Consider the following 25,250-nt stretch of genomic DNA (forward strand, 5'->3'; position numbering starts at 1 on the left):
TAGAATAAAACATTCTTATGAATTTTCTGAATAAGAGTTAAAAATTACTGATTGTTTGGTCAATTCAGCTATATCCAGAATAATACCCTAAATCCTGAAAGATGTGCAACCATCAAATTATAAGTGAGGAGAAGCATATGAAATGGTTAAGTGGCCACATAACGCAGAACATTAAGTGACAAAATACAAATTTTAAATAGCAGTTGGGGTGTAGCTCAATGGTAGAGTTTGCCTGGAATGTGGGAGGCCCTGGGTTCCATCTCCAGCACTACTGCCCACCCCCCTCAAAAAAGATCTAAGTAAAAGTGTTGGATACTTTGTATGTAAGTGTCTGTGTGCTCATCTATATACTAGGAACATTTCCCCAACATTTCCTGAGTATTTACAAGAGATTAAACACTTTACATGTTTTAATTTATTTAATCCCTGGAACAAACCTGTGAAGTATCATTATCATCTGTAGTTTGTGAAGGGAAAATCTGAGGTATGGAGTATCTAAGTAATGAAGCTATCAGTGTAGGGCTAGGATACCCTTCAGGCTCTGACTCCACAGCCTGAGTGTGACCACTCTATATAGCATATTAATGGGAGAAATCCCAGGAGGAGAGGCCCAGATGCATTTCTCAAGGAAGCTCCCCGTCTGGTCATCATGCCCCTCTAGCTTGCTGGGCATGAGCTGGAGGGAATCCTGGCAAGGGTGGAGCTTTTGGGAAGAGGCTCTTCTCCAGAGAAGGGCTGATCAATAGAAGCGGGAAGAGTGAGAGCATCACAGGGCAGCGTGGCCCAGTCCTCCCCCCTCTCTGGCTCCTGCTTCCAACTGCAGTGAGCAAGCAAAATAGAGGCAGGTTGGAAGGTGCCTGGTGTTTCATTCCAAGTTGGGGGACTTGGGAGGGAAGGACATGGGTTGGCAGGGGTACCAGAGATGGTGACATGGTACAAGTGAAACACAAGGTGAAGGGGGTTAGTGTTGGGGGCTTCAGGGATAAGTGCGAAAAGATTAGGCTGACTCAGGGAGAGTGTCAGGCTCATCTTCTCTTACCCTCACCCCTCTTGGCATACCTCCCAACATTTTCACAATTAGGGTAGAGACAGCATAGATTCTGCAGTCATTAGCCCTGGCTACCTCTCCTATGGTACACTGGCTGTTCCTTTGCCCTAGAGTTGGACGATGGACATGGGGTACCTTTATCTGGTGACCCCGTCTGATCTCTCCAGGGTAATCCTCCATCTTTTCTTTTCCCAGGTCCTTGTTGTTCACTGTCTAACATCAGTTTCTGTTGTGGGTGAAGCTCTGATCCACCTTCCTGTGGTAGAGATGAAAACAAGTTGCATGTATATCCAGAGACTGAATCTTGAAATTTGAAGTCTCCTTTCTGCCTACCTCTCCCTACAACCTCGTACCCAGATTCTTTTCCCTTAGATGGAATGAATGCAACTCCATGGTCATGTTTCCACTAATTTCCCTATTCCTTGGAGATAACTCTTAGAATTAGTTTTTTTTTTTTTTTTGTACCAAGAATTAAACTCAGGAGCACTCAACCACTGAGCCACATTGCCACCCCTTTTTGTAATTTATTTAGACACAGGGTCCACTGAGTTGCTTAGGGCCTCATTAAGTTGCAGAGGCTGGCTTTGAACTTGCGAGCCTCCTGCCTCAGCCTCTGGTGCTGCTGGAATTACAGGTGTTTTCCACTCCATCCGGCTTAGAATTAGTTTTAATTAGCAAGCTCCAAACTGATTGACTGGGAAAGCACTAGGGCTGGAAGTTGCTGAGTTGTTAGGGGTTAGGTGAGGACTGAGAGAGGCCCTGGAGGAAGTGGAGAAGACTTTGCATACTGGGAAATCTGGCTGGGCTTCAAGTGAGGGGGCTGTTGGTGGTGTGGCCAAGTTCCAAATGTTGGCTTGAAGCCAGGGCTCAAAGAAAAGGGGCCCTCAAGATGGTCTAAATGGCTCCCTGTGGGAAGTGACCTTCCAGTCCTCTACCCAAGATGCAAGAGTATTTCTTAGACCCTCAAAGACCAGAACGGTCAAGCCATTTCCCCATAGACTCCCCTCAATCACATTTATGTTCTTTCTCTTACAGCCACTCCCAGAGTTCAAGCTTTGGCTACAGCCAGCATTTAGAGGCAGGCAGGAGGATTCCAGTGCTGGAGAGGTGGGTGGGGTGAGAAAGTCTTCATGCTGTGTATTTTGAGGAGGGAAAGCCTGACCCTGGGACCTATGCTTCAAGTCTTTGTTGCCAAATGAGAAGGAGGGAGAAGTTAACTCTGGAGTGTGTGTTCTGGAAGTGTTTGTTTGTAAGCTAGAGACAAACTGGAAAATTGTGGTCTGGGGAGCTGAAATATAGGGATCCCAGATGGAGGGGAACGAAGGAAGGGGGGAGGGAATGGAGAAATCCTTATTTTCCTCACTCAGACAAAGGCCAAAGTCTTTGCTGGGTCTGGACATTTCTCAATTTTTAAAGAATTTTGAAATTATTTTGAAATAATTTTAAACTCAGAGGAAGTTGCAAAAAATAGTGCATGAGGTCCCTTTATTCAGTTTCCCCCAATGGTGACATCATATATAACTGGTAGTGCAATATTAAAACCAGGAATTTGACATTGGTACAGAATTGTTAAGTAGCCCACAGCCTTATTCAATTTTCACCATTCACACATGCATTCATTTGTGTGTATGTGGCACTATGCAGTTTTATCGCATGTATAGAATCAGCTCAACCCCAAGTAGATGAATAGAATTCCCCTAAAGCAGTATTGAGACCAGAATGTTGGAGTGGAGCATAATATTGTATTGAGAATTGAATTAAATAGCTCAGTGATAGAGCACCTGTCTATTGTGCACAAGATGTAAGACCCTGGGTTCAATCCCCAACCCTCCAAACCAACAAAAAACAACCCTCCAAAGTACTGATGCTGCATTATTCCTGCATAATTCCACTCATATAACATTTTCAAGTGACAAAACTGTATAGATGAAGAACATATTAGTAGTTTCCAGGTCACAAAGATGGAAGGATGGGTCCATTATAAAGGGATAGCAGGAGAACATAAGGGATCTCCTTTATGGAATTGAGTTCTGTATCTTGATTATGCTCCATTTCAACATTATGGTCTCAATTCTGCTTTAGGGAAAATCTACTTGTCTAAATTTACTAGTCTGGTCCAGTGTTCTTGTGAGTTACCAGCACTCCCTTGCCCCACTATTTATAGACAGGCTAATTTTGGGTGGCCAATCTCTGTTCTACTTTTTCCTTCTGTGGCATGTGAGGTGACTTCTCAAATATTTGGGCAGAGGAGGTCAGATGCAGATTCTTGGCATTTGATTTCACCCTTAGATTTATCAGAAGCCAGGGAAGTGGAAATGGAGGCAGGCAGAAGCAGCAGGTGCAGGGAGGAAGGTGGCTGGGACACTAAAGGTTTTATGGCCTGAGTTGGAGGGAGTTAGAAGTCCTGGGTTCTATCCTGATTTTGCTATTCTGCATTCTCTTACCAGCTCCTCTCTACTGTCAGGGGCTCTGAGAAAACAGATGGAGAGGGCATATCTGGGGAATAATGAAAGTAGAATACTGGTCAGCACATGTATTTCCTTCATAGCACTTGTTTAGAGGTGAAACTACTTTCCTATAGAGGATGTCTACAGGTGAAGTATTACAAAAACAGAAGGTCAAATCATCAAACATATTTTAACTTACCTGGAGCAAGGATTGTTCAGGGACGGCAGACTGAGAGCCCACCTGTTTTTTTTTTTTTTCCTACAAAAAAGTATGATTCTGAACAAAGAAGCAAATGAGATAAAGGGAACATGGGAAGAAGTGGTAGGTAGGTTATGTATTAGAGCTTTGAGGAAAGGAGAGAATCATAAGAATATGAGAGCTATTGACAGGCAGAGACATTAGTGATATTGAGAAATAATCTGAGAAAGATTCCAAATGTGACAGAGAGAAGGAGGGGCAAACATAGAATTTGTGATAGACAAAAAACAGAGAGAGAAGGGAAAGATGGACAGTTGAATATACATATGACCAATATCGAGTAAGAAAGGAGAGTGGGAAGGGAAAGTAGGAGCCTGCAAAGTACCGGTTTTGCCAAATTATTTTCTATCTCTTCTCCTGGCTCCATTTCTGGATTGGAGTTATAAATAGCAGAGGGTTGGAAAATGTCCCCTCCCTTTGCTTCTGTCCCAGCCTTGGGGGGAAGGGAGAGAAAGAGGGACAGGCTGTTAGGTCCCTGTGGAGATCCCTCTTCTGCCCCACCCAGCTCCTGCCTGTGCCAGCCCAGGACTCTGGTCTTCCAGTCTCCTTCCCTTTTGATGCATGGGAAGTGTACAGTCCTGGGAAGTCTGGTAACTGAGACACCCTTTCCATCCTTCAGTCTCTTGGATCTTGTCTCTTTCACCCCTGCCATTCTTTGACACCACCTATCTCCTCCTACCAGCTAATTTGCTCTTCATATATAACACTCAGGCTTTTCTTGTCCTCCCCTCCTTCATTCTAGTCTTTGTTGATGGAACTATTGCACTTCTTTCTCCTTCTCTATTTTTTTTCTTTCTCCATTTCTTTATTTGTTACCCTCCCTATACTTCCGGAGTGCTCTGTGCTCTTTGCCTCGGCCTTTTTCTCTGTTCTTTGAATGCTGGTAATGTGCTGAGTGTGGTGGCGCAGGCCTGTAATCCCAACAACTCAGGAGGCTGAGGCAGGAGGATCACAAGTTGAAAGCCAGCCTCAATATATCAGCGAGGCACTAAACAACTTAGCGAGAGCCTGTCTCAAAATAAAAATAAAAAAGGTCTGGGGATGTGGCTCAGTGATTAAGCGCCCTTGGGTTCAATCCCCGGTACCAAAAGAAAAGAAAAGAAAAAATGCTGACAATGTGACTAGCATTGCCTCTACCATTGCCAGTCTCTGGGGCGTGGGAAGTGGTTTTCCAGCAGCCTGAGGGATGCTCTGTGCGATGGTGGGGAGGCGGGATGCTAAGGGACTATACCCCCAGAATTTCTCCCCTTCCTCTCTTCTGCTTTTGTCTGTATAGCTCTCTTCCCAGGTTGTCTTTCGGTCTCATCCTACTTCTCTCTTACTCTCTCTTCTGCTCCTCCTATTTGTACTTCTTTGCTCCCTCCCCATTTCTAGGCGCCATCTCCGCCTCTTTAGGATAGGGGTGCGGGAGAATGGGGAGGAGAAGGCAGCATTGGGGTGGGGCGGAGCTGGTGTTGGGCTGGGGGTGCAGGGGGAACAAGGCCAATTCCTACTGAGGGTCTGGGCGTCTTTTGAAAACATGCTGTAGTCTCCACCTGCCGCGCGAAAGAGGGGGCGGGGCCGAGGGCGGGACTTGGGCGGCACCCCAGGAGAGGCGGCGGGAGCCTAGTGGACTCCCAAGCTCCGGCTGCTGTAGTTGTCCTAGCCGATGCTGGTGCTGCGGAGGGGCGGGCGAGGGCGGGGTGTCCGGGCGAAAGATTGGAAGACCCCCTGAAGGACCAGCTAGACTTCGGAAACTGGAGACACGCCCGGGGAGACCTGTTTTTTTTTTTTTTTTTTGCACTGTTGTTTCACTGTTGGGGAGCACTCACGGGATTCGTCCCATGGCTGGGGCTCGGAGCTGCGATTCTTGGGGGCCCCCTGTGATTTGCTATCTTCTTGGTTCCTTGTTCGCCGGACTGCTTTTTCCACGGGCTGTCGCCTTCAATCTGGATGTGATGGGCGCTCTGCGCAAAGAAGGAGAGCCAGGCAGCCTCTTCGGCTTCTCTGTGGCCCTGCATCGGCAGTTGCAGCCCCGACCCCAGAGCTGGTGAGTCACCGCCCCCGCCCAGAGTCCCCAGGCCCAAGCCACAGATCACTCCCCACCCCCGTCTCACCAGTCACCTCTTCTTCTCTCTATTTTCAAACTCTTACCAACTCCTACACTGCCCAGAGACATCCCATATCTCAACCTGGAGACTTATCTCATGTGTCTTGGGTTTAGAGCCCACCCCCACCCAGGTCCTAGACCCAGAATTTTGCTTTGAGGATGAGTTGGAGAGCAAGGCTCTTGCCTTGGCAGGGAACCATCTCCTTCTGCCTTTTCCCTTAATTTGCATCTTTGTTCCAGCTCCAGGGTCTCTGGCTCCTCTCCTTTAGAGGGCTAAATCCCCCCAGGAAGGAAGACTGATCATTCTGTTTCTACCTAGGGCAGAAGGAAAGGGAAAGGACAGAGAGGATGAGGGTGTCATGGGAGGGATGGAAGGTGGAAGGTAAGACTCCAGAAATAACTTTCTGCCAGAGCATTGCTGTGGGATGGAGTGAGGGCTACAGGACACTGGAAGGCCAGGAGAACGCAGCTGCCACTTCTGAGGCTCAAGGCAGCAGGAAGATTGAGAGACTGGAGGGCCTGGCAACTTGCATTGGTGGTTTGGTGATAGAGTGGCAGAAAACAGTCTCCAAAGTAGTGGTGGTGGCAGCGGTGGCTGCAGCAGCAGCAGCAGCAACAGCAGCACCAGCAGCAGTGAGAGAGATCCAGGAAGGATGCTGGCCAGGCTGCTCCCTCTCCTCCCCCTTAGGAAATTTCCAACTCCAAAAATTTCAGCAGAGGAGGAGTGAGGGGCAGAGGACAATTCTAGTTCTCTTCTCATCAGTTCAGGACCCCTGGGAGATGGACACAGTTAGGTGGAGCTTGCAACTGGTCATGCTTCCTGTACTCTTGGCTCTTGCTAAAACGAGAGACCAGAAGGGGAACAAAGCTTCCCACTCCCATCCTGCCAGGGGGCCTTCTCTCTCTTAAGCCAGTGCCTAAGACACATTAAATGTCCATTACGGGGATCAATGCTGTCCACTGGGACTGCCCCATTCCCATTATTGCCCTGGGGGCAGAGGGCAGAGATAAGAGCTTATTTCTCTTTAGTCACAGAAAGTGGGGGCTAGCTCTAATCTTCCTTGTTCCATTATCACAGTCATCGGGGAGCAGGGCCAACAGCCCTTAAAACTTTAGGATGTAAAAAGGAACTGACTTCACCTTTTCTTCAGGCTGCCATCCCTTCCTCCCTCATCTCTGTCTCATTCCTCCCCCACCCCTCCTTCTCTTTCCCCCATCTGCCAGAGTTCCAGGACTGGAGGCCTTTTTAGGACATGCTGAACTCTCTGAGCTATTTCCAGGCAAATTCTAGGTTATTTTTAATGGCTTGGTCTCTTGTCATTTTCCCCTTCTCTTTGAATGTGGCTCCTGATTCTGTCTCCCAGAGCCAAGCTTGGGGGCATTTGCAGAGGGGTCTGACTGCCTAACCTTGTCCTTTTTTCCGGCAGGGGGCGCTCTGCTGCTTGGTGGCCCTAAGAGGCCAGGTACCTTACTCAGTCCCTAGCTTTTAGTTTCAAAGGCTATCCTTAGCATTCACTGATGGAAAGGCTTTGGATGAGACTTTGAGGTCTAACCTTCTTATTTTGCTCCATGGTAATTTCCATCAACTATAAAACAGAGATAAGCAATTTGTACTACCACATCATAGGATTGTTTGAGGAGTAATATTATATATATTCTAAGATTATATATATATATGTATATACAATTTGAGTATTAAAATATTTTTTACATGTTGATGGACCTTTATTTTATTCATTTATTTATATGCAGTGCTGAGAATCGAGCCCAGTGCTTCACCCATGCTAGGCAAGCACTCTACCACTGAGCTAAAGCCCCAGCCCTAAGAGTTCTTAATATATATAAAATGCTTAGAACAGTTCACAGCCTATAGCGGGTACTATGAAAGTGTTCGTAGTTTGGCTATTTTTGTACTGTGATCCACAGAGGCTAGTTTTAGTGCCTTACAGAGATCCTGAATCCAAAGGCTTTGAGGCCCCCCAAGGCTAAACCAGCCTGCTGGGTAAAGTAGCCTTCCCAGTGGGCCCCCCAGGTTGAAAGGGGTCAGAAAGGGGCCAGACTTAGGCTGGAGCCCTGACATTTGTGGAGAATTGAGAAGTTCAGGGGTATTGGGCTACTCTTCTTTTTTTAAAAAAATATTTATTTATTTTTAATTATAGGTGGACACAATGTCTTTCTTTTACTTTATGTAGTGCTGAGGATCGAACCCAGTGCCTCACGCATGCTAGGCGAGCACTACTGCTGAGCCACAACCCCAACTCTGGGCTACTCCTTCTTTTGCACTTAGCTGGGCCCCCAAGGGTCTCTCTACTTCCAGCTGCCAACCTTTTATCCTCTCTGTGGTGGGTGCAGCTGTGACTATTGTTCTGTTTGGGGGCCTGGGATGCTGGGACTCATGGGATGGAGCCAGGAAGGTGTGGCTGGGGCAGAGGTGGAGGGGATGAGGAGGCCATTTGTGCGTGCTCTTGTTCCAGAAAGAATTGGCTGATTTCTTCTCTATCAAGAGCAGGGTTAGGCTTGTCTATGCACTTACTTTCCTTTCTCCATATAGGCCCCTCCCTTCCTCCCTACTCCTATCTTCTAGTGGAAATGTAAGCATGAAACACTTCAGCTTCTCTGTGTGCTTAGCTATGTCCCGACCAGCTGAGGTACTGTGTGTGTCTGTGAGTCCACTTTGTGGTACTAGCGATTGAACCCAGGGCTTTGGGTATGCCAGGCAAACACTCTACCACTGAGCTACATCCCCAGCTCATCTTGACACTTCCTATGAGATAAGCACAAAGATGAATAAGACAGCCTCAGCTTCCTATGTTTGGAGGTTGGGGGCACTGCTGAATAGTCTGAAGGCTGACATTTTTTTTTGCACAGGGCCCTGTCATCTAGATTCTTTTGTGTGCAAGATACCTTCCTTTCCCTTTCCTCCTTTTCCTTTCCTACAGTTGTCTAAGTGTACTGAAGACAGGCCAGTCATTTGGTGAAATGACCTTAAGTAATGGAGTTAAGCAGATGTAGATTTGAATTCCAGCAAGACTTTTTAATATCTTTGAATAGAGTTTCCTAATCTGGAAGACAAGAAAAGAATCCTTATCTCATAAGATTGTTGTGAGGATAAATGGGATAATGAATGTGACTTGCTTTGCCCAATGCCTGACACTTATTTGGAGAATGATAAACATTATTTCCTCACATTCCTTGTGTCTAGCTTAGGTTATAACCTGTAGTAGGTGCTGGATAATACTACTTCCTTGTCTCACTAGTGCCTGACATAGGGTCTCAATAAATAATTGTTAAATGAATGTTGAATGTATGTTCCCTTCCCTATTGCTCCCCATCCCCCTTTTCTCTGATGACACTGGCTCTGACATGGGATGACAGCTGCTAAGAGATGAGGAGGAGTTGTGGGAAGGGAGAATGGCTCTGTGCCTTCCCCCAACCCCATCAGAACTGGCATGGTGCCCCACAGATGACTGTCTGTAATATTGCCCTGCAGTTTTGGGCCTTGCCCCCCAGGAAGGGGGATGGAATAAGAGTGTGGGTGAGAAGCCTTAAGGTTTGTCCTACTGCCACTTTTAAAAAAAAATTATTTTTTAGTTTTTCAGTGGACACAACATCTTTATTTTTATTTTTATGTGGTGCTGAGGATTGAACCCAGTGCCCCGCGCATGCCAGGCGAGCGCGCTACCACTTGAGCCACATCCCCAGCCCCTATGGCCACTTTTGAGTGCTTCCTTCTGCAAAGAGAGGACCCATGTGGCCAGCTGGGGGTTGCTGGCTCACCTCCTCCCTCTTTCACTCCTGGCCTGGGGGTTCAGCCCTGGGGGACCCAGGAAGCTTCCATTCCCAGTACAGTCCTCCCCTGGGGAAGATGCCTTGGCTGTGATCATGGAAAATTGTCCTGCCAAGAAAGCCGTGGCTGGGAAAGAGGCTGAAGGGGAGGTGGAGAGAAGACTGGGTGAGGGCAGGGGGTGGGAGGAGAGGAGAGGACCATGGATGTGGGAGGAGAAGGAAGAATGGGGAAGGAGATTCAGGTTGGGAGGAGGAAAATGGGGGTAGGATTGGCCACAGAATGAGAAACTTGTCCCTTCTTCCATGATAGCCAGTGTGGCTGATAGAATCCTGGGCTGGTAGAGTTGCTGGGGGTCGCGGTGGGGGTATATTTGCTGGGCCCCTGATGAGGGAGAGGAAGGCCCATATATAGCTTCTTGTCTTGCTTCAGAAGCTGGTTCAGAAGCCTGCTTCAGAGTGACACTGTGGTGTCACTCTGGGCCCCTGTTGCTTTTGCTCCCAGCATTCTTGGCATTTCTGGCAGGGTTTCAACTGAATGAGGGTTGGGAGGAGAGTAGAGCCTGGGGATGGGGCCAAGCAGTTGGTAGGGAAGGCCTAGACAGGAACAGGTGCTGGGAACAGGCGGTTCTTTCAAACAAGCAGTGCTGGCCAGGCTGTGTGTGTTGGTCCTTCATCCAGAGAGCATGTAACATGATGTTTGTATGGCCAAGGGTATTAGTCTATTCTCACCAGAATTTGAGAAAAATCCCTTTTTCTCCCTCTCTTTAGTTCTTAAACACTGCTTGGTCCCTGGGCCTGGGCAGCTCACGGGAGGTTGGAGAACACTGACCTCTAACTCTGGCCTCTGCCCCATCATGCAGGCTGCTGGTGGGTGCTCCCCAGGCCCTAGCTCTTCCTGGGCAGCAGGCAAATCGCACTGGAGGCCTCTTCGCTTGCCCTCTGAGCCTGGAGGAGACTGACTGCTACAGAGTGGACATTGACCGAGGAGGTGCGGCCCTGCTGGGTGGAGTGGGGAAGAGGACTTGGCTTCCTTTTCTTGTCCGTAATTCCCAGTGTTTTGCCTCTAGCTGATGTGCAAAAGGAAAGCAAGGAGAACCAGTGGTTGGGAGTCAGTGTTCGGAGCCAGGGACCTGGGGGCAAGATTGTCGTGAGTACTGCGTCTTGTGGCTGAATGCAAGGATGATGATGATGATGACTATGATGATGATTGTGTAATCTGTGTGCATATGCCCAGATGTGCTTACGGAGCACAGGATGGACACATAGTATGATTCCCAGGGCAATTATAAATAAGTATAAGACACGGTCCCTGTTCCTTAGAAATCTAAAAACATCTAACCATCCGTTCTTTCACTCATCTGTTTACCAACTGTTATTGAGAACCTTTTAAGCATAAGAAACTGTGTTAGTTAGTGAGAGAGGAAATATAAGGACAGTGGAAGGCCTGGTTCCTGCCAAATAGTCATGGGGATTCTCATTTTCTCTCTCTTTCTCTTTTTAAATATATATATATATATATATATATATATATATATATATATATATATAAATATTAGTTATAGATGGACACATTATCTTTTTTTAATTAAAAAAATTTTAGTTGTAGATGGACACAATACCTTTATTTTATTTATTTATTTTTATGTGGTGCTGAGAATCGAACCCAGTGCCGCATACGTGCTAGGCAAGTGCTCTGCCACTGAGCCACATCCCCAGCCTCAGACACAATATCTTTATTTTTATTTATTTATTTTTTATGTGGTGCTGAGGATCGAACCCAGGGCCTCATGCGTGTGAGGCAAGCGCTCTACCACTGAGTTACAACCCCCACCCTCATCCTCTCTTTTATATGTCTCTTTGGGCCTTTCACTAACATGCATAGGCACACAATTTTCAATACAAGTCGCCACAGGGCTGAATATGGTTAACATTAAGTGAGAGGTCCAGTCCCCAGCATATAAGTACAGAAGGAGTAGGGAGGACTCTGGTAGTGTAGTGATTTGACCTGGACTTTCAAGAATAGGTCAGGCCTGGGGAATGAAAAGAGAAGGAGGTTCTTTGTAAATGAAGTGGTGGCCTTAAAAGGTCCAAGGATAGGACCATGCTCAGCGTATTGCAGGATTGTGACCAGGGAGGGACATATCCTGTGTCTGTGGGTGCCTACGCAGAATGTGGAATAAGTGTGACGTTCTGAGAGGGCAAGGAAGTGGATGCAGACGGGATGCTGGGTAATGCAAGGACTTGCTTAACACTGGCTGGGCGGTGTGCTCCAGTGATGTGGCATCTGGGTGTGTGCATGTGTGTGTGATATGTCTGCCAAATGTCTGCATGTGGGTAGCATGAAGATCCCGGGTCCACACAGGAAATAAATGACTTTTCTTGCCTACTTCTCACAGACCTGTGCACATCGATATGAGTCGAGGCAGCGAGTAGACCAGATCCTGGAGACGAGAGATGTGATCGGTCGCTGCTTTGTGCTAAGCCAGGACTTGGCCATCCGTGATGAGCTGGATGGTGGGGAGTGGAAATTCTGTGAGGGGCGCCCCCAGGGCCACGAACAATTTGGTTTCTGCCAGCAGGGCACAGCTGCTGCCTTCTCCCCCGACAGCCACTACCTCCTCTTTGGGGCTCCAGGAACTTATAATTGGAAGGGTGAGTCACTCCTTAGAGAGTGGGGAGAAGGGGACGAAAACCTCCTCTTACCCCAGAGATGGGGTTGCAGGCAGCGGGTGGCCAAGCATGACCATGCTTTCACTGGCATGTTGCCCTGGGGCACTGCCATGCCTTCCACCCCCATCATGCCACCACACACATGAACGGGGTATCTTCTCTCCTTGCATGGCCAAATGTTCCTCCACATGCTGGCATGAGCCCCCATATGCACAGCTGGGTCTGCCCACCCAGCCAGGGCCTGCTTGCTCCGACATGCAGCCCAGCCCTCATCACTGCCATTCCTGCCTCCGCACGCTGCTGTTGGCTGAGCTGACACTCGGTGAGTGTGTGATGCCAAGTCCAGGGGACCCCAGCATGCTTGGGTTAGGGAGGGGGGTGAAGATGGGGCTGGAAAGGAGAGGAGGGGTGTCCTCATGTGCCTAACTCAGTGTCCCACCTGCGGGGTGCTCTTTGCTCCCTGCTTCAGGCACTAACAGGACTGTCCTTGCAGGCACAGCCAGGGTGGAGCTCTGTGTGCAGGGCTCAGCGGACCTGGCACACCTGGACGACGGGCCCTACGAGGCGGGGGGTGAGAAGGAGCAGGACCCCCGCCTCATCCCGGTCCCTGCCAACAGCTACTTTGGTAGGGACCCTTCCCTGGCCCACAACGGCTCTAACCCTCTGCTCCTCTCTCGTCCTCCCCACCCTCCATGCTCCCAACCTTCTGTCTCTGTCTCTGTCCGTCTCTCACCCTGTCTCTCTTATCTCTCTGTTCTCTTCATGTCTCTCATTTTCTTCCTCCACCTCTTCCTCTTCCATCTTCTTCTGGCCTTTCTGTCTGGCTCTCTCTCCTTGCTCTGTGGTCCTTCCCCTGGATGTCCCTTCCCTGGTGTCTCTTCCCCACCTCCCCCTCACCCCCACAGGGTTGCTTTTTGTGACCAACATTGATAGCTCAGACCCTGACCAGCTGGTGTATAAAACTTTGGATCCTGCTGACCGGCTTCCAGGACCAGCCGGAGACTTGGCCTTGAATAGCTACTTAGGTTTGTAAGCTCCCATTTCCTGGGCCCTGGGGGCTTGGCCCTGGCCTCCCCTCTCCCCAGGGAACGTTCTTTTCCTGCCTTGCCCCACCAATACGCACCCAGGGCCCAAATTACAGAGAAGACCTTTGAGCGCCTAGTCACTAGACCCAAGAAGAGGAGGCTCCAAGGGTGACGGCCTTGGGGGCTGTGAGTGAGGGGGTTTTCATGGAGGAAGATCCTGATGAAGTGACAGGGAAAGGGCTGAGACTGTCCTGGGAAGGACAGTGCTGACCTCTGGGGGGCCTTTCTCTGAGGGGTTGATGGTGGGCTCAGGCTGGAGAATGGTCTAGCTTGTTGGTAAGTCCCCCCATTGTCTCATCTACATCCCTCTGCTAAGGAGGAGAAGGAGAGGCCTGAGAGACATTTGGGTGAAGCAGGTTCTTCCTTGCTTGTCTGTGTCTCCCTCCCATCCACGTGAAGTCTTCTCCTGTCAGGGTGGTGGGAGTGGGGCCAAAGAAGGTGCACTGGGTGGGACTGGGGCCTCCTAGGGTGTGTAGATACGGGTATTACCTCAGCCCAGCTCCTGCCACTGTGCCCCTCCCACCGCTGGTCATCTGGGCTTCTCTGTCATTACTTTTTTTCCCTCCTTTTTAGTCCCTGAGGCTGACCTCATCACAATTCTTGCGACAAACTCTGGGTCAGGAGAGTGTGGGAGGGCTGCCAGACCACTGGAGGGGGAGGAAGAGCAGTCCAGCTATGGTGGTGATGACTTGGGGGCACCTTTACCTTCTGGCTCCAGACCTATTGGACTCAGGCAGGGTGGGGGTAGCTGGGGTGCACCCGGCTTCTGAGTCTTAGGGAAACACTAACTGGTAAGTCATCCCTCATTCCTAGGATTCTCCATTGACTCTGGGAAGGGTCTGGTGCGAGCAGAAGAGCTGAGCTTTGTGGCAGGGGCCCCCCGTGCCAACCACAAGGGTGCTGTGGTCATTCTGCGCAAAGACAGTGCCAGTCGCCTAGTACCCGAAGTGATGCTCTCTGGAGAGCGTCTGACCTCTGGCTTTGGCTACTCGCTGGCTGTGGCAGATCTGAATAATGATGGGTGAGAGTAGGCAAGGGGAGTGGGGTCTAGGGGGCGCTGGGTCCAGGAGGTATAAGTGACCTTGGGCATCTTCTCTTGACTCCGTTGGCCTAGGAGGACCCCACACTGACTGTCTCCCTTTCTCCATAGCTGGCCAGACCTGATAGTGGGTGCCCCTTACTTCTTTGAGCGCCAAGAAGAGCTGGGGGGAGCTGTGTATGTGTACATGAACCAGGGTGGTCACTGGACAGGGGTCTCCCCACTCCGGCTCTGTGGTTCCCCTGACTCCATGTTCGGGATCAGCCTGGCTGTTCTGGGGGACCTCAACCAAGATGGCTTCCCAGGTGTGATTGGAAACAGAAAAGATTCAGTGGAGGGATGGGGTCAGGGGAGGAATGGGGAAGCCCCTCAGAGGTCAGGGGGGTGGGTGGTCTTCTGAGGGCTTAGAGAGAGGATTCTGGGTTCACATATGAACTTTACTATGCTTTCTGACCTTTTTGAGCTAATAATAACTGAAGGGAGTCATTTAGGGGATTAAAAATGATGTATTCCAGGTGCCTGGGACTTTGTAGTTTCCCAATACAAAAAAAAAAAAAAAAAAAAAAAAAAAAAAAACTCATTATATAGACCAAATGCCTGAGGGAAATTGGGGCCTACCCTTGTCTACCCCTTCCCCAGTGTGATGCCTTTTCCTCATGACCCTCAGATATCGCTGTGGGAGCTCCCTTTGATGGGGATGGGAAGGTCTTTATCTACCATGGGAGCAGCCTGGGGGTGGTCATCAAACCTTCACAGGTGAGGAGACTCATTGTGATGAGGGAATGGGTGTGGGTGGAATAAGGGCTGCAGAGGGCAGGGGAGGCAGATGGGGGAGATGGGGTTCAGCGAAGGAGGCTGACAGCTGGTCCCCAGGTGCTGGAGGGCGAGGCTGTGGGCATCAAGAGCTTTGGCTACTCTCTGTCGGGTGGCCTGGATGTGGATGGGAACCATTACCCTGACCTGCTGGTGGGCTCCCTGGCGGACACTGTTGCACTCTTCAGGTAAGCCCCTCCCTCTTGGCTGCCTTCTCCCTCCTTGAGGCCATCATCTCCTCCCTGTAACTCTGATTTCCACTTCAAGTCTGAAGCTAATGAGTGTCCAGCCTTCTGTCTTCATGTTTCTTGTACCCTGAACTCCCTGTTCCCCCAGGGCCAGGCCTGTTCTCCATGTTTCCCATGAGGTCTTCATTGTTCCCCGAGCCATCGACTTAGAACAGCCCAACTGTGCTGGTGGCCACTCAGTCTGGTGAGTCGGGGTCCGAGGAGGTCAGAGCAAGCAAGGTCTAGTTTTCCTGTCCCTGTCTCTCTCCAGTTTCCTAGCTGGAGGAATGGGAAGGGTGGGCCTGGGACCTTGGAACATCAGCCTTGTTTGGCTCAGAAGCCACCCTTTGCCCCCACAGTGTGGACCTAAGGATCTGTTTCAGCTATATTGCAGTCCCCAGCAGCTACAGCCCTATTGTGGGTGAGTGAGGTCCTCTCCCTCTGGTCATCTCATTGGGTTTCCAGGGAGGGTCACTCCTGAATGGAGAGGAGGGAACCTTGGGGACAGAGTCAGGGGGAGATGTTCCCAACTCACGGCCCCTCTCTTCTCCCCACACACCACAGCCCTGGATTATGTATTAGATGGGGACACAGATAGGAGGCTCCGGGGCCAGGTTCCGCGTGTGACCTTCCTGAGCCGTAGCCCAGATGACCCTAAGCACCAGGCCTCAGGCACTGTGTGGCTGAAGCACCAGCATGACCAAGTCTGTGGAGACACCATGTTCCAGCTTCAGGTGGACACCAATTCCTGGCCTGGGGGTCCTTCTCACCGCATGTCTTCTCCTTTATTCCTCTTAGCTGCTTCTGACACGCTCACACCTCTTTCTGAGATCTGAATCACTCCAAGAAACCTCCCTTATGGCTTCACCTTCTCCTCATGACTGCTTTCTTGTATCTCCTGTAGTCTCTGGAGGTGGGGATGGCAGGTTCCATTTTCACATCTAGTCCTCAGTGTCCTAAATCCTGGGTCACCTTCCTTCCCTAATGCAGTCTCTCCTCCTTCTTCCTTGCTCAGTTCTCCATCTTTGTCCTTAATCTTTCTAAACTTCTCTAAGTTTCAGAATGTGTCCTGTGTCTGGCTGGGGTCTTGGGCAGGGTTGGGGAGTCATTTAGGGGATTAAAAATGATGTATTCAAGGTGTACAATAGATGAAGCTCCTGCTCACTGATCCTAGCATGTGGATAGGGGCAGGGGTGTTCCAGTGAGCAATAATCTTTCCCCTTCTCAGGACAATGTCAAAGACAAACTTCGGGCCATTGTGGTGACCTTGTCCTATAGTCTCCAGACCCCTCGGCTCCGACGACAGGCTCTTGGCCAGGGACTGCCCCCAGTGGCCCCCATCCTCAATGCCCACCAGCCCAGCACCCAGCGGGCAGAGGTGAGCATGGGAAGAGGTGCTGGGAGGGGCAGTGATCCTGGTCCTTCACCAGTGACACCCACTCATTGCTTGCAAATCTCTTCTATACGTCACCCTGGTAGTTCTTCATGTTTCTAGGTGCTGTAATAAGTAGACCCCCCAAATGTTAAATGGCCCAAAAAACCACATGTTCCAGTCCGGGGATGGTGTTTCTCCAATCTCTGTAATCCTTTAGGGTCCCAGGCTGATGGGGGTCTGTCATCAAAAGTGGTCACACCATCAAATGTGGCCTCCAAGGTCCTTTCTGCTTTTCAGCCAGAATGGAGAAATATGAATCTCCTGGCACAGTTCTTACAGGCAGCCTGGGAGTGGTACCCTTTACCAGTCTTTTCATTCTTGATGTGGAATTCAGTACCTGCAGTCATAGCTGGGGAAATGTGGTGTAGCTATGGAATGAGCTGCTTGTCTTTACCATAGCATGGCAATACACCCATCACATTACAGCTCAGAGTGGCTAAGTGACCATCCCAGTACCACACAGCCAGTAAACAGCAGATCTGGGTTGTTTAATCATGTAATACTCCAACCCACTATATGCCTTGTGACACATTTAACCCATGCCTTGCCCCTTAGGAATGACCCTCTCCTCAAATCGCTTTCCAGATCCACTTTCTGAAGCAAGGCTGTGGTGAAGACAAGATTTGTCAGAGCAATCTGCAGCTGGTGCATGCCCGTTTCTGTGCCCGGGTCAGCGACACAGAGTTCCAGCCTCTGCCCATGTGAGAGGAGTGGGGAGCACGTGGAAGGGGGAGGGATGGCAAGAGCTCAAGGAATGGGAGGAGTGCCCTCAGGAAGACCAGGCAGAGGGAGGGTCTGACCCTGTAGAGAGAAGGCCAGAGAGGAGCAGATGACCATCCAGAAGACTGGGAATCGAGTCAGTGATGGGGCTGGGGCACCAGAGGAGCCTGGTATAAGTAACAACCCTTCACAACACCATAACATACAGTTTCCATCTCATTGTTTAGTCTTCACAGATGTGAGGTAGGAGTTATCAGTCCCATTTTAGAGATGGAGAACTGAGGCCTAGAAAGGTTAAGGTTATTTGCCCAAAGGAAGAAGTAGTGGACTGGGATGAGGACGGTGATCCCCTGGCTCTCATTGATGCACAGAAAGACCTGACTTGGGTTGGTGTATGATCCAGGAGACCTGGGGTGGGGGGAGAGGCCGGGGATACTGAGGCGGTGGTATGCACTGGGTGAGTGTCGGGGAGGCAGGAGTGGAGAGGCAGAGAGGGTGTTCTGACCTTAGAGTGAGTGAGATCTGACCCTCCAGGGATGTGGATGGAACAACGGCCCTGTTTGCACTGAGTGGGCAGCCAGTCATTGGCCTTGAGCTGATGGTCACCAACCTGCCCTCCAACCCTGCCCAGCCCCAGGCTGATGGGGACGATGCTCATGAAGCCCAGCTCCTGGTCACCCTCCCTGCCTCACTGCACTATTCAGGAGTCCGGGCCCTGGATTCTGCGGTGAGGGGCCTGGGCAGGGTTGGGTGGGGTCTTGAAGGGCTCCAGTAGCCCAATCTCACCTTTCCTTCCTACCCCATTCCAGGAAAAGCCGCTCTGCCTGTCCAATGAGAATGCCTCCCATGTCGAGTGTGAGCTGGGGAACCCTATGAAGAGAGGTGCCCAGGTGGGTACATCTGCCCTTAGTTCTGTCTGAGTGGCTGCTCCTTAATCTCCTACTGCCCCCCCCACCCCCCCATGACTCTCATTCCACTCTGGCCTAGGTCACCTTCTACCTCATCCTCAGCACCTCTGGGATCACCATTGAGACCACAGAACTGGAAGTAGAGCTGCTGTTGGCCACGTAAGCCTGGTGGGGCAGGATGGTGGCAGCATGATAGCAGTTGGACTGTCCTCGTTGACCCCAAGGGGGTGCCCATGCCTGCTGCCCACCCCTGCCCTTATCTACATGCTAGGATCAGTGAGCAGGAGCTGTATCCAGTGTCTGCTCGAGCCCGTGTCTTCATTGAGCTGCCTCTGTCCATCGCAGGGTAAGCCTTGCCCAAGTGGGGTGCTCTGCTGGAGGGTGGGGGTATTCCCATTCCTAAACCCTGGCCTGGGCTCTGTCTTGCCTGCCCTTTCACTTCTGGCTCTCCATTCAGCCAGACCCCAGGCTTTCTCAGCCCCTGTTTTGACCCCTTCATATCAGGGTGGCTGTACCACAGCAACTCTTCTTCTCCGGTGTGGTGAGGGGTGAGAGTGCTATGCGGTCTGAGCGGGATGTGGGCAGCAAGGTCAAGTATGAGGTCACGGTAAGTGTCCTGATATATGGGCCCTTCATGGCCCTTCTCCCTTCTTGGCCCAGAGGATAAGGGGCTGCATGGTCCAGTGATTTTGGGGCCTCTGCCTTATACCTGGACCTTGGCTGTGGGCATATGTTGGTGCTGGGTCCTCAGCTAACCATTTCCTGTTCTTTTTGACTGGCCATTTTATTTCCTTTTGGTCTGAGGGATGGGACCTTGGGGAAGAGTTGATGTCTGTCTTTAGAATTCTGTCCTCGCTTGGCTGGAGCCTCCCGCATGCCTGCTCAGGATGCCTCCAGAGAGAGAATGGTGCCTCATCTGGTCTTGTTCCCAAGTCTTTGCTGAAACTGTGCTTCTTGATGCCATCCCCTCAGCCTTGTCCCCTTGTCTCTGTGGGTTTAGGGTCTGCTCAGAAACTGAGCGCCCTTCCTTCTGTTCCCACAGGTCTCCAACCAAGGCCAGTCGCTCAACACCCTGGGCTCCGCCTTCCTCAACATCATGTGGCCCCATGAGATTGCCAATGGGAAGTGGCTGTTGTATCCCATGCGAGTGGAGCTGGAGGGCGGTCAGGGGCCTGGGCAGAAAGGGCTCTGTTCCCCCAGGCCCAACATCCTCCGCCTGGTGAGGTTTAGGCAGGGTAGGCAGGGTAGGACTTGGGAGGGATGTTATGGGCCTGGGGAGCATGTGTAAGTTGTGTGGAGGATATGTGATCTCAGGATCCCTGCATTTGGAGGAATGTCACTGGTCCTTCCCTTTCTGTATATGTAGGATGTGGACAGTAGGGATAGGAGGCGACGAGAGCTGGAGCAGCCGGAGCAGCAGGAGCCTCGTGAGCAGCTGGCACCCACCACGTCCTGGTGGCCAGTGTCCTTTGCTGAGAAAAAGAAAAACATTACCTTGGTGAGGGAAGGGTGAACACAATTGGGGCATAACATGATAGGAATGCTGTTGGGATCCAGAGCTTCAGGTGGTGGACATTCAGGGAGAGTGGCCTGTCAAGACGTGGTGGTCAAACACCTGGGCAAGGACAAGTTGACAAGACAGTTTGCAGCACAGCTGGAGGGAGCGGGTGCCTATGAGGCAACTGCTGACCCCACAGACTCCCCAACTCCAAGCGCTCACTCCAAGCAGAACCCTTGACCAGTCAGTCAGTTAGCTAGCAATCCATTTGCCTTAGATTTATATAAAATATCTATACAGGATAGAATAGGTCTCTGAGATCTGGTTTTTTTTTTTTTTTTTTGTAGTGCTAGGGATTGAATCCAGGGCCTTATGTATCCTAGGCAGGTGCTCTAACACTGAGCTACAACCTTGTTCTTTTTTTTTTTTTTTTAATCTAATTGTTTTTTTTTTAGGGAGTGGGTGCGGTACCGGGGATTGAATTCAGGGGCACTTGACTACTGAACTACATCCCCAGCCCTACTTTATATTTTATTTAGAGTCAGGGTCTCACTGAGTTGCTTAGCACCTCACTGTTGCTGAGGCTGGCTTTGAATTCTTTTATGATTTTCCGGTCTCAGCCTTCTGAGCCCTGGGATTACAGGCATGTGCCACTGCACCCAGCTCTTGATGATTTTCAAGAATGCAATATATTGTTATTAGTTATGGTCATCCCAATGTACAGTAGTAATAGAGCTCTTGAATTTATTATTCCTGCCTAACTGAAACTGTATCCTTTGACCAACATTTCCTATTCACTCCCGCCCATCCAGCCCCTGGTAAGCATGCTAACTCTCTACTTCTGAGTTCACCTCTTTTAGATTCCACATATGGGTGAGATCAGGTGGTATTTGTCTTTCCATGCCTGGCTTGTTTCACTTAACATAACATATGAAAATAACATACACAAAGTTAAGGCAGATAGTCTTGCTTTTAAAACAAATTGACTAAGGACTCTTGAATTGCTCAAAAGTTGCAAACTAAAGGACGACTCAAAGTAACTTCAAGCACTCTCAAAGCCATTCTTCTGTAAATGGACTGTGGCATGATGAATATAACATAACTTTTATACAAATAGGTTATTAGTGACAACTTGGTCAAATGGATTAGGTCAGTCTTGGAAGGAACAGACTGAGTTCCTGTCCTTCCAGCAGATCCTGTGTCACTCTCCTCCTCCTTCAGTGAGTTTGAGCTTAGTGCAGGCCTGTGGTTTTGTCTAATGTGGACCTGACTTGCAATACCAGCTCCACAACTTAATTGTTTTGCTAGGTGGTCACCTGGCCTCCCTGGTCCTCAGTTTCCTCCTTTGAAAAATGTTAGTAATGCTGGGCTTGGTGGTACATGTCTGCAATCCTAGCAATTCAGAAGGCTGAAGCAGGAGGGAGGCCATCCTGGGCAACTTAGTGAGACCCTGTCTCAACATAAAAAAATACAAAAGACTAGAGGTGTATCTCAGTGGTAGAACACCTCTGGGTTCAATTCCTAGTACTGCAAAAAAAAAAAAAAAAAGTTAATAATATGCACTCTGCAGGATACTTAAGTGGGGTAATTGCTGGCAGATAGTAGGTGCTCAAAAATGAAACCATCATAAGGTGGCAATAAGAATCAGTTGGAGAAGCTACTTTGCCTTTTCCTGTTAAGAGATCCCCTCTGTGCCCCTCATGCATTTCAAAGCCAAATAGCTCAGATTTGGGGTAGGCAGCTATTTTGGACAATAGGGTTAGTTTGGGAAGACTTCCTGGAGGAGGGAAGTTAGAGGTCCTGAAAATAAAATAAAAGAGATGGTAGGCTTAATGGGGTGGGGCTGAGCAGCTCTGAACCCTGCCTGTTCTTGTCCTCAGGACTGCGCCCGGGGTACTGCCAACTGTGTGGTGTTCAGCTGTCCACTCTATAGCTTTGACCGTGCGGCTGTGCTGCACGTCTGGGGCCGCCTGTGGAATAGCACCTTTCTGGAGGTGAGGGCTCTGCTGGGCTTCAGGCTGGGTTTCTTCTTCTGCAGAGGCCCCACTGGGATTCATCGCTACCTTGTTCTTGTCTAAATGCAGCATATTCCTGAACCAAGACAGACAGAATCAACCTTGGCATTGGGCACCATTCCATTTATAATTTCAGGAGCTGGGGGAAAGTGAGGGGAACGTGGGGCATTTAGGAGGAGGGTCCCCTTCTCCACTCTTTTAGGAGTACTCAGCTGTGAAGTCCCTGGAAGTGATTGTCCGAGCCAACATCACAGTGAAGTCCTCCATCAAGAACTTGCTGCTCAGAGATGCCTCCACTGTGGTGAGTTGCAGGGCTGGGCTGGCTGGGTGGGGAGACTCTCTTCTTTCCTTCTCCCTCCAGCTCTCACTCCATTAACTCCTTATTCCTCAGATTCCAGTGATGGTATACTTAGACCCCATGGCTGTGGTGGCAGAAGGAGTCCCCTGGTGGGTCATCCTCCTGGCTGTGCTGGCCGGACTGCTGGTGCTAGCGCTGCTGGTGCTGCTCCTGTGGAAGGTGAGGCTTGGGGAGGGGGGCACCTGCTGGAGGCTAGACTTCCTGGTTGGGCAGGCAGACATTTGAACTGTGGCTCTCTCACTCACCTTCACACCGATGTATTCAACAAATCTACATTAAGCGCTGACCCTGCATGCACCAGGGACTCTATCCAGCCCTGAGTGTTTCAAAGATAAGTCTGATGCAGATCTTATTCTCAGGAATTTTGTAGCGTAGTGGGGTTATTGAGCCTCACAGTCAAAGACAAGGCAGAAGGGGTTGAGTTGAGAAAGGGGGAGTTCAGAGGAAGGGAGACTCAAGAGCAGAGGGCTGTGGAGCTGGGTCTTAAAGGAAGGTGAGTTGATAGAATCTGGATATGGGGAGATGGGGTGGGTGGGGCCTGAGCCTTCCAGAAGGCCCCTGGTAGGCAAAGACATGGAGCTGGGGAAGTATGGTCTGATTTAATGAGTGTGGCAGTGAAGGCTGGAAAGAAAGCTGTGGCCCAAAAGGCCACCAAGTGTGGAGAACTAGTTCCAGGAAGCTGCCTGCAAAGCTGGACTTTGAGCTTCCACATACCAGGTCCACATGGAACCATTCTTGAACACACCCAGCTGTAACAGAATCCCATTGATATCTGGAGTGCAACGTAAAAACACACCCACCCACATATCAGTACAGGCAGTCACATACATCACCAGGGCTCATCGTCTCTGAGCCACACACCACATCTGGGGATGGGTGCAGAACCGTGCATGTCCTTGGGCTCTGCGGGGCACTGCCCTACTTCCCACCTGTCCCCTGGGACCGATCACAGAGTGAGCACACCTTTTGGCAAGTGGACCAGGCTCTGGAGTGGCATCTAAGCAGTGGGGAACCTGCCCAGTCTTAAGGGAGATTGATGTCTTCATGAAACTGGCCCCAGGATGCTTTCCCCCTGCACCCCAGAAACAGCAGAGATAAGGCCCCCTCGTCTTCAGTCTTTCCATCCTCTGCCTCTTTTGCTCCCCTCCTCCCTCAACTTCCCAGTGCGGCTTCTTCCATCGGAGCAGTCAGAGCTCATCTTTCCCCACCAACTATCACAGAGCCCATCTGGCTGTACAGCCGTCGGCCATGGAAGTTGGGGGTCCAGGGACTGTGGGGTAACTTGTATGTGTGCATGAGTGTGTCTGCAACTATGTGTGTGTGTGTGTGTGTGTGTGTGCGTGTGTATGTATGTATGTATGTGAGAATGAATAGAGTTCTAGCATTCAGGGATCAGGAATAAGGAATGTGTTTGCATGAGGGTGATGTGAGTCCTAGTGACGGAGGCGAGAAATCATTAGGAGGCTGAGGTTATAAGGGTGTGTGTATACAGCTGGGGGCATGCACTAAGAGCTGGGTGGGCTCATGGCTGAGCATGTAGGAGTGTGGGGAGGCTCCATGCACGTCTCTTCTGTAGGCATGAGTGTGCAGAGATGGATGTGCAAGGAGATGCTGTGCAGCCTGAGCTTGGGGAGTCTTGGGAAGTTCTGAGTATGAGTATGGAAAGGCCACATGGCCATCTTGGTGTGCAGGACCAGCATGGTCATGATGTAAGGAGGGGATGGAGTACTGTATTCAGGGAGGAGAGGTCCCTGCCTAAGGGAGGTGCTACCCAGTGTACAAGCACACAGGGGGTGTGTAAGGCGCGAAGGGGCCAGATATGCAGGGGTTGAGGAAGCCATTTCCTCCTCAGATCTTGGGGGATGCTGTTGGCCTCTTAAGAAGCTTGGGTGGATAGAAATCTTGGGAGTTAGAGGTCCTGATGTCCCACCTCCAAGCCTCCCTTTCAGAGGCTCAAGGAGATTTCCTTTCCTGCTCCTCGGGCCCCCTCTTGATCTTCCTCTTGCTGTGAATGAGAACCTGGGGCCTGGCACTGGTGGCACCCTGGGTGCTGCCCATGGTGCTGGGTGCTGGCTGGCCTGTCTCTGTTCTGCTTCAGCTGGTTGTTTCTCTCCCAGGGGTGGTGGGGGCAAGGCTCTGTGCTGTGGGTGTATATCCCCAGGACCTCAGCCCTGCAGCTCCTCATAGTCTGGCTTGGCGTCCTTATAGATGGGATTCTTCAAGCGGGCAAAGCACCCTGAGGCCACAGTGCCCCAGTACCATGCAGTGAAGATCCCTCGTGAAGACCGGCAACAGTTCAAGGAAGAGAAGACAGGGACCATCTTGAGGAACAACTGGGGCAGTCCCCGACGGGAAAGTCCTGACGCACACCCCATCCTGGCTGCTGATGGGCACCCTGAGCTGGGCCCTGAGGTGCACCCTGTGCCAGGCACTGCCTAGCTTCCTTGGTCTCATCCTAGCCCAAGGGTCCCTTCCACCTCTTCCTGAGTGGCTCCTCTGGATGAAGAGAGTAGAATTGGTTGCTGACACTGCCTCAAGATTTGGCAGGATCTGCTTTCTCAGGAGCACAGACCTCACCCACCCATGAGAACCACCCCGATCTTCCCCTTGGAATGCTGGGAGACAAGAGGGTGTCAACCAGGGATGGGGCTGTGGGGCAGGGCAAGAAGGGCAGGGATGTCCTGCTATACGGTGGGGATCAGAATCCCTCCTTCTGCCACTCCCGCTGTGTAACCTGTCTCCCCCAAAGTGCCTTAGCCGGACAGTCAGGGAGGAGATTGTGTTGCTGACTCAGGGGCTTCTCCCTCCTCAGTTTCCCTTCTCCTCTGACCTTAGTTTGCTGCATCAGTCTAG

The 25,250-nt window shown here is 50.5% G+C and overlaps 1 protein-coding gene across 4 annotated transcripts; it reads left to right on the forward strand.

The window, feature by feature from the left end:
* Positions 1–5,403: 5,403 nt before the first annotated feature.
* On the forward strand, positions 5,404–25,250 carry Itga7 (integrin subunit alpha 7). 4 transcript variants are annotated; one of them, XM_027928717.2, is made up of 26 exons: positions 5,495–5,783; positions 10,490–10,617; positions 10,697–10,776; positions 12,026–12,281; positions 12,793–12,924; positions 13,205–13,324; positions 14,198–14,405; positions 14,535–14,728; positions 15,091–15,179; positions 15,297–15,424; positions 15,573–15,668; positions 15,823–15,884; positions 16,028–16,197; positions 16,692–16,841; positions 17,484–17,599; positions 18,153–18,345; positions 18,428–18,508; positions 18,606–18,685; positions 18,798–18,872; positions 19,031–19,133; positions 19,569–19,745; positions 19,893–20,024; positions 21,905–22,018; positions 22,242–22,340; positions 22,431–22,556; positions 24,606–25,250. In XM_027928717.2, exons 1-26 carry the CDS (start codon positions 5,578–5,580, stop codon positions 24,834–24,836), a joined length of 3,546 nt encoding a protein of 1,181 aa, XP_027784518.1. In that variant the 5' UTR covers positions 5,495–5,577; the 3' UTR covers positions 24,837–25,250. The 4 variants fall into 4 exon arrangements, with proteins under 4 accessions (XP_027784526.1, XP_027784518.1, XP_027784523.1 ...); XM_027928725.3 differs by lacking the exon at positions 12,793–12,924 and having other exon boundaries at positions 5,404–5,783; XM_027928722.3 differs by lacking the exon at positions 13,205–13,324.

This window comes from Marmota flaviventris, chromosome 3 (genome assembly GCF_047511675.1).
Source record: "Marmota flaviventris isolate mMarFla1 chromosome 3, mMarFla1.hap1, whole genome shotgun sequence".
Taxonomy (NCBI): Eukaryota; Metazoa; Chordata; class Mammalia; order Rodentia; family Sciuridae; genus Marmota; species Marmota flaviventris.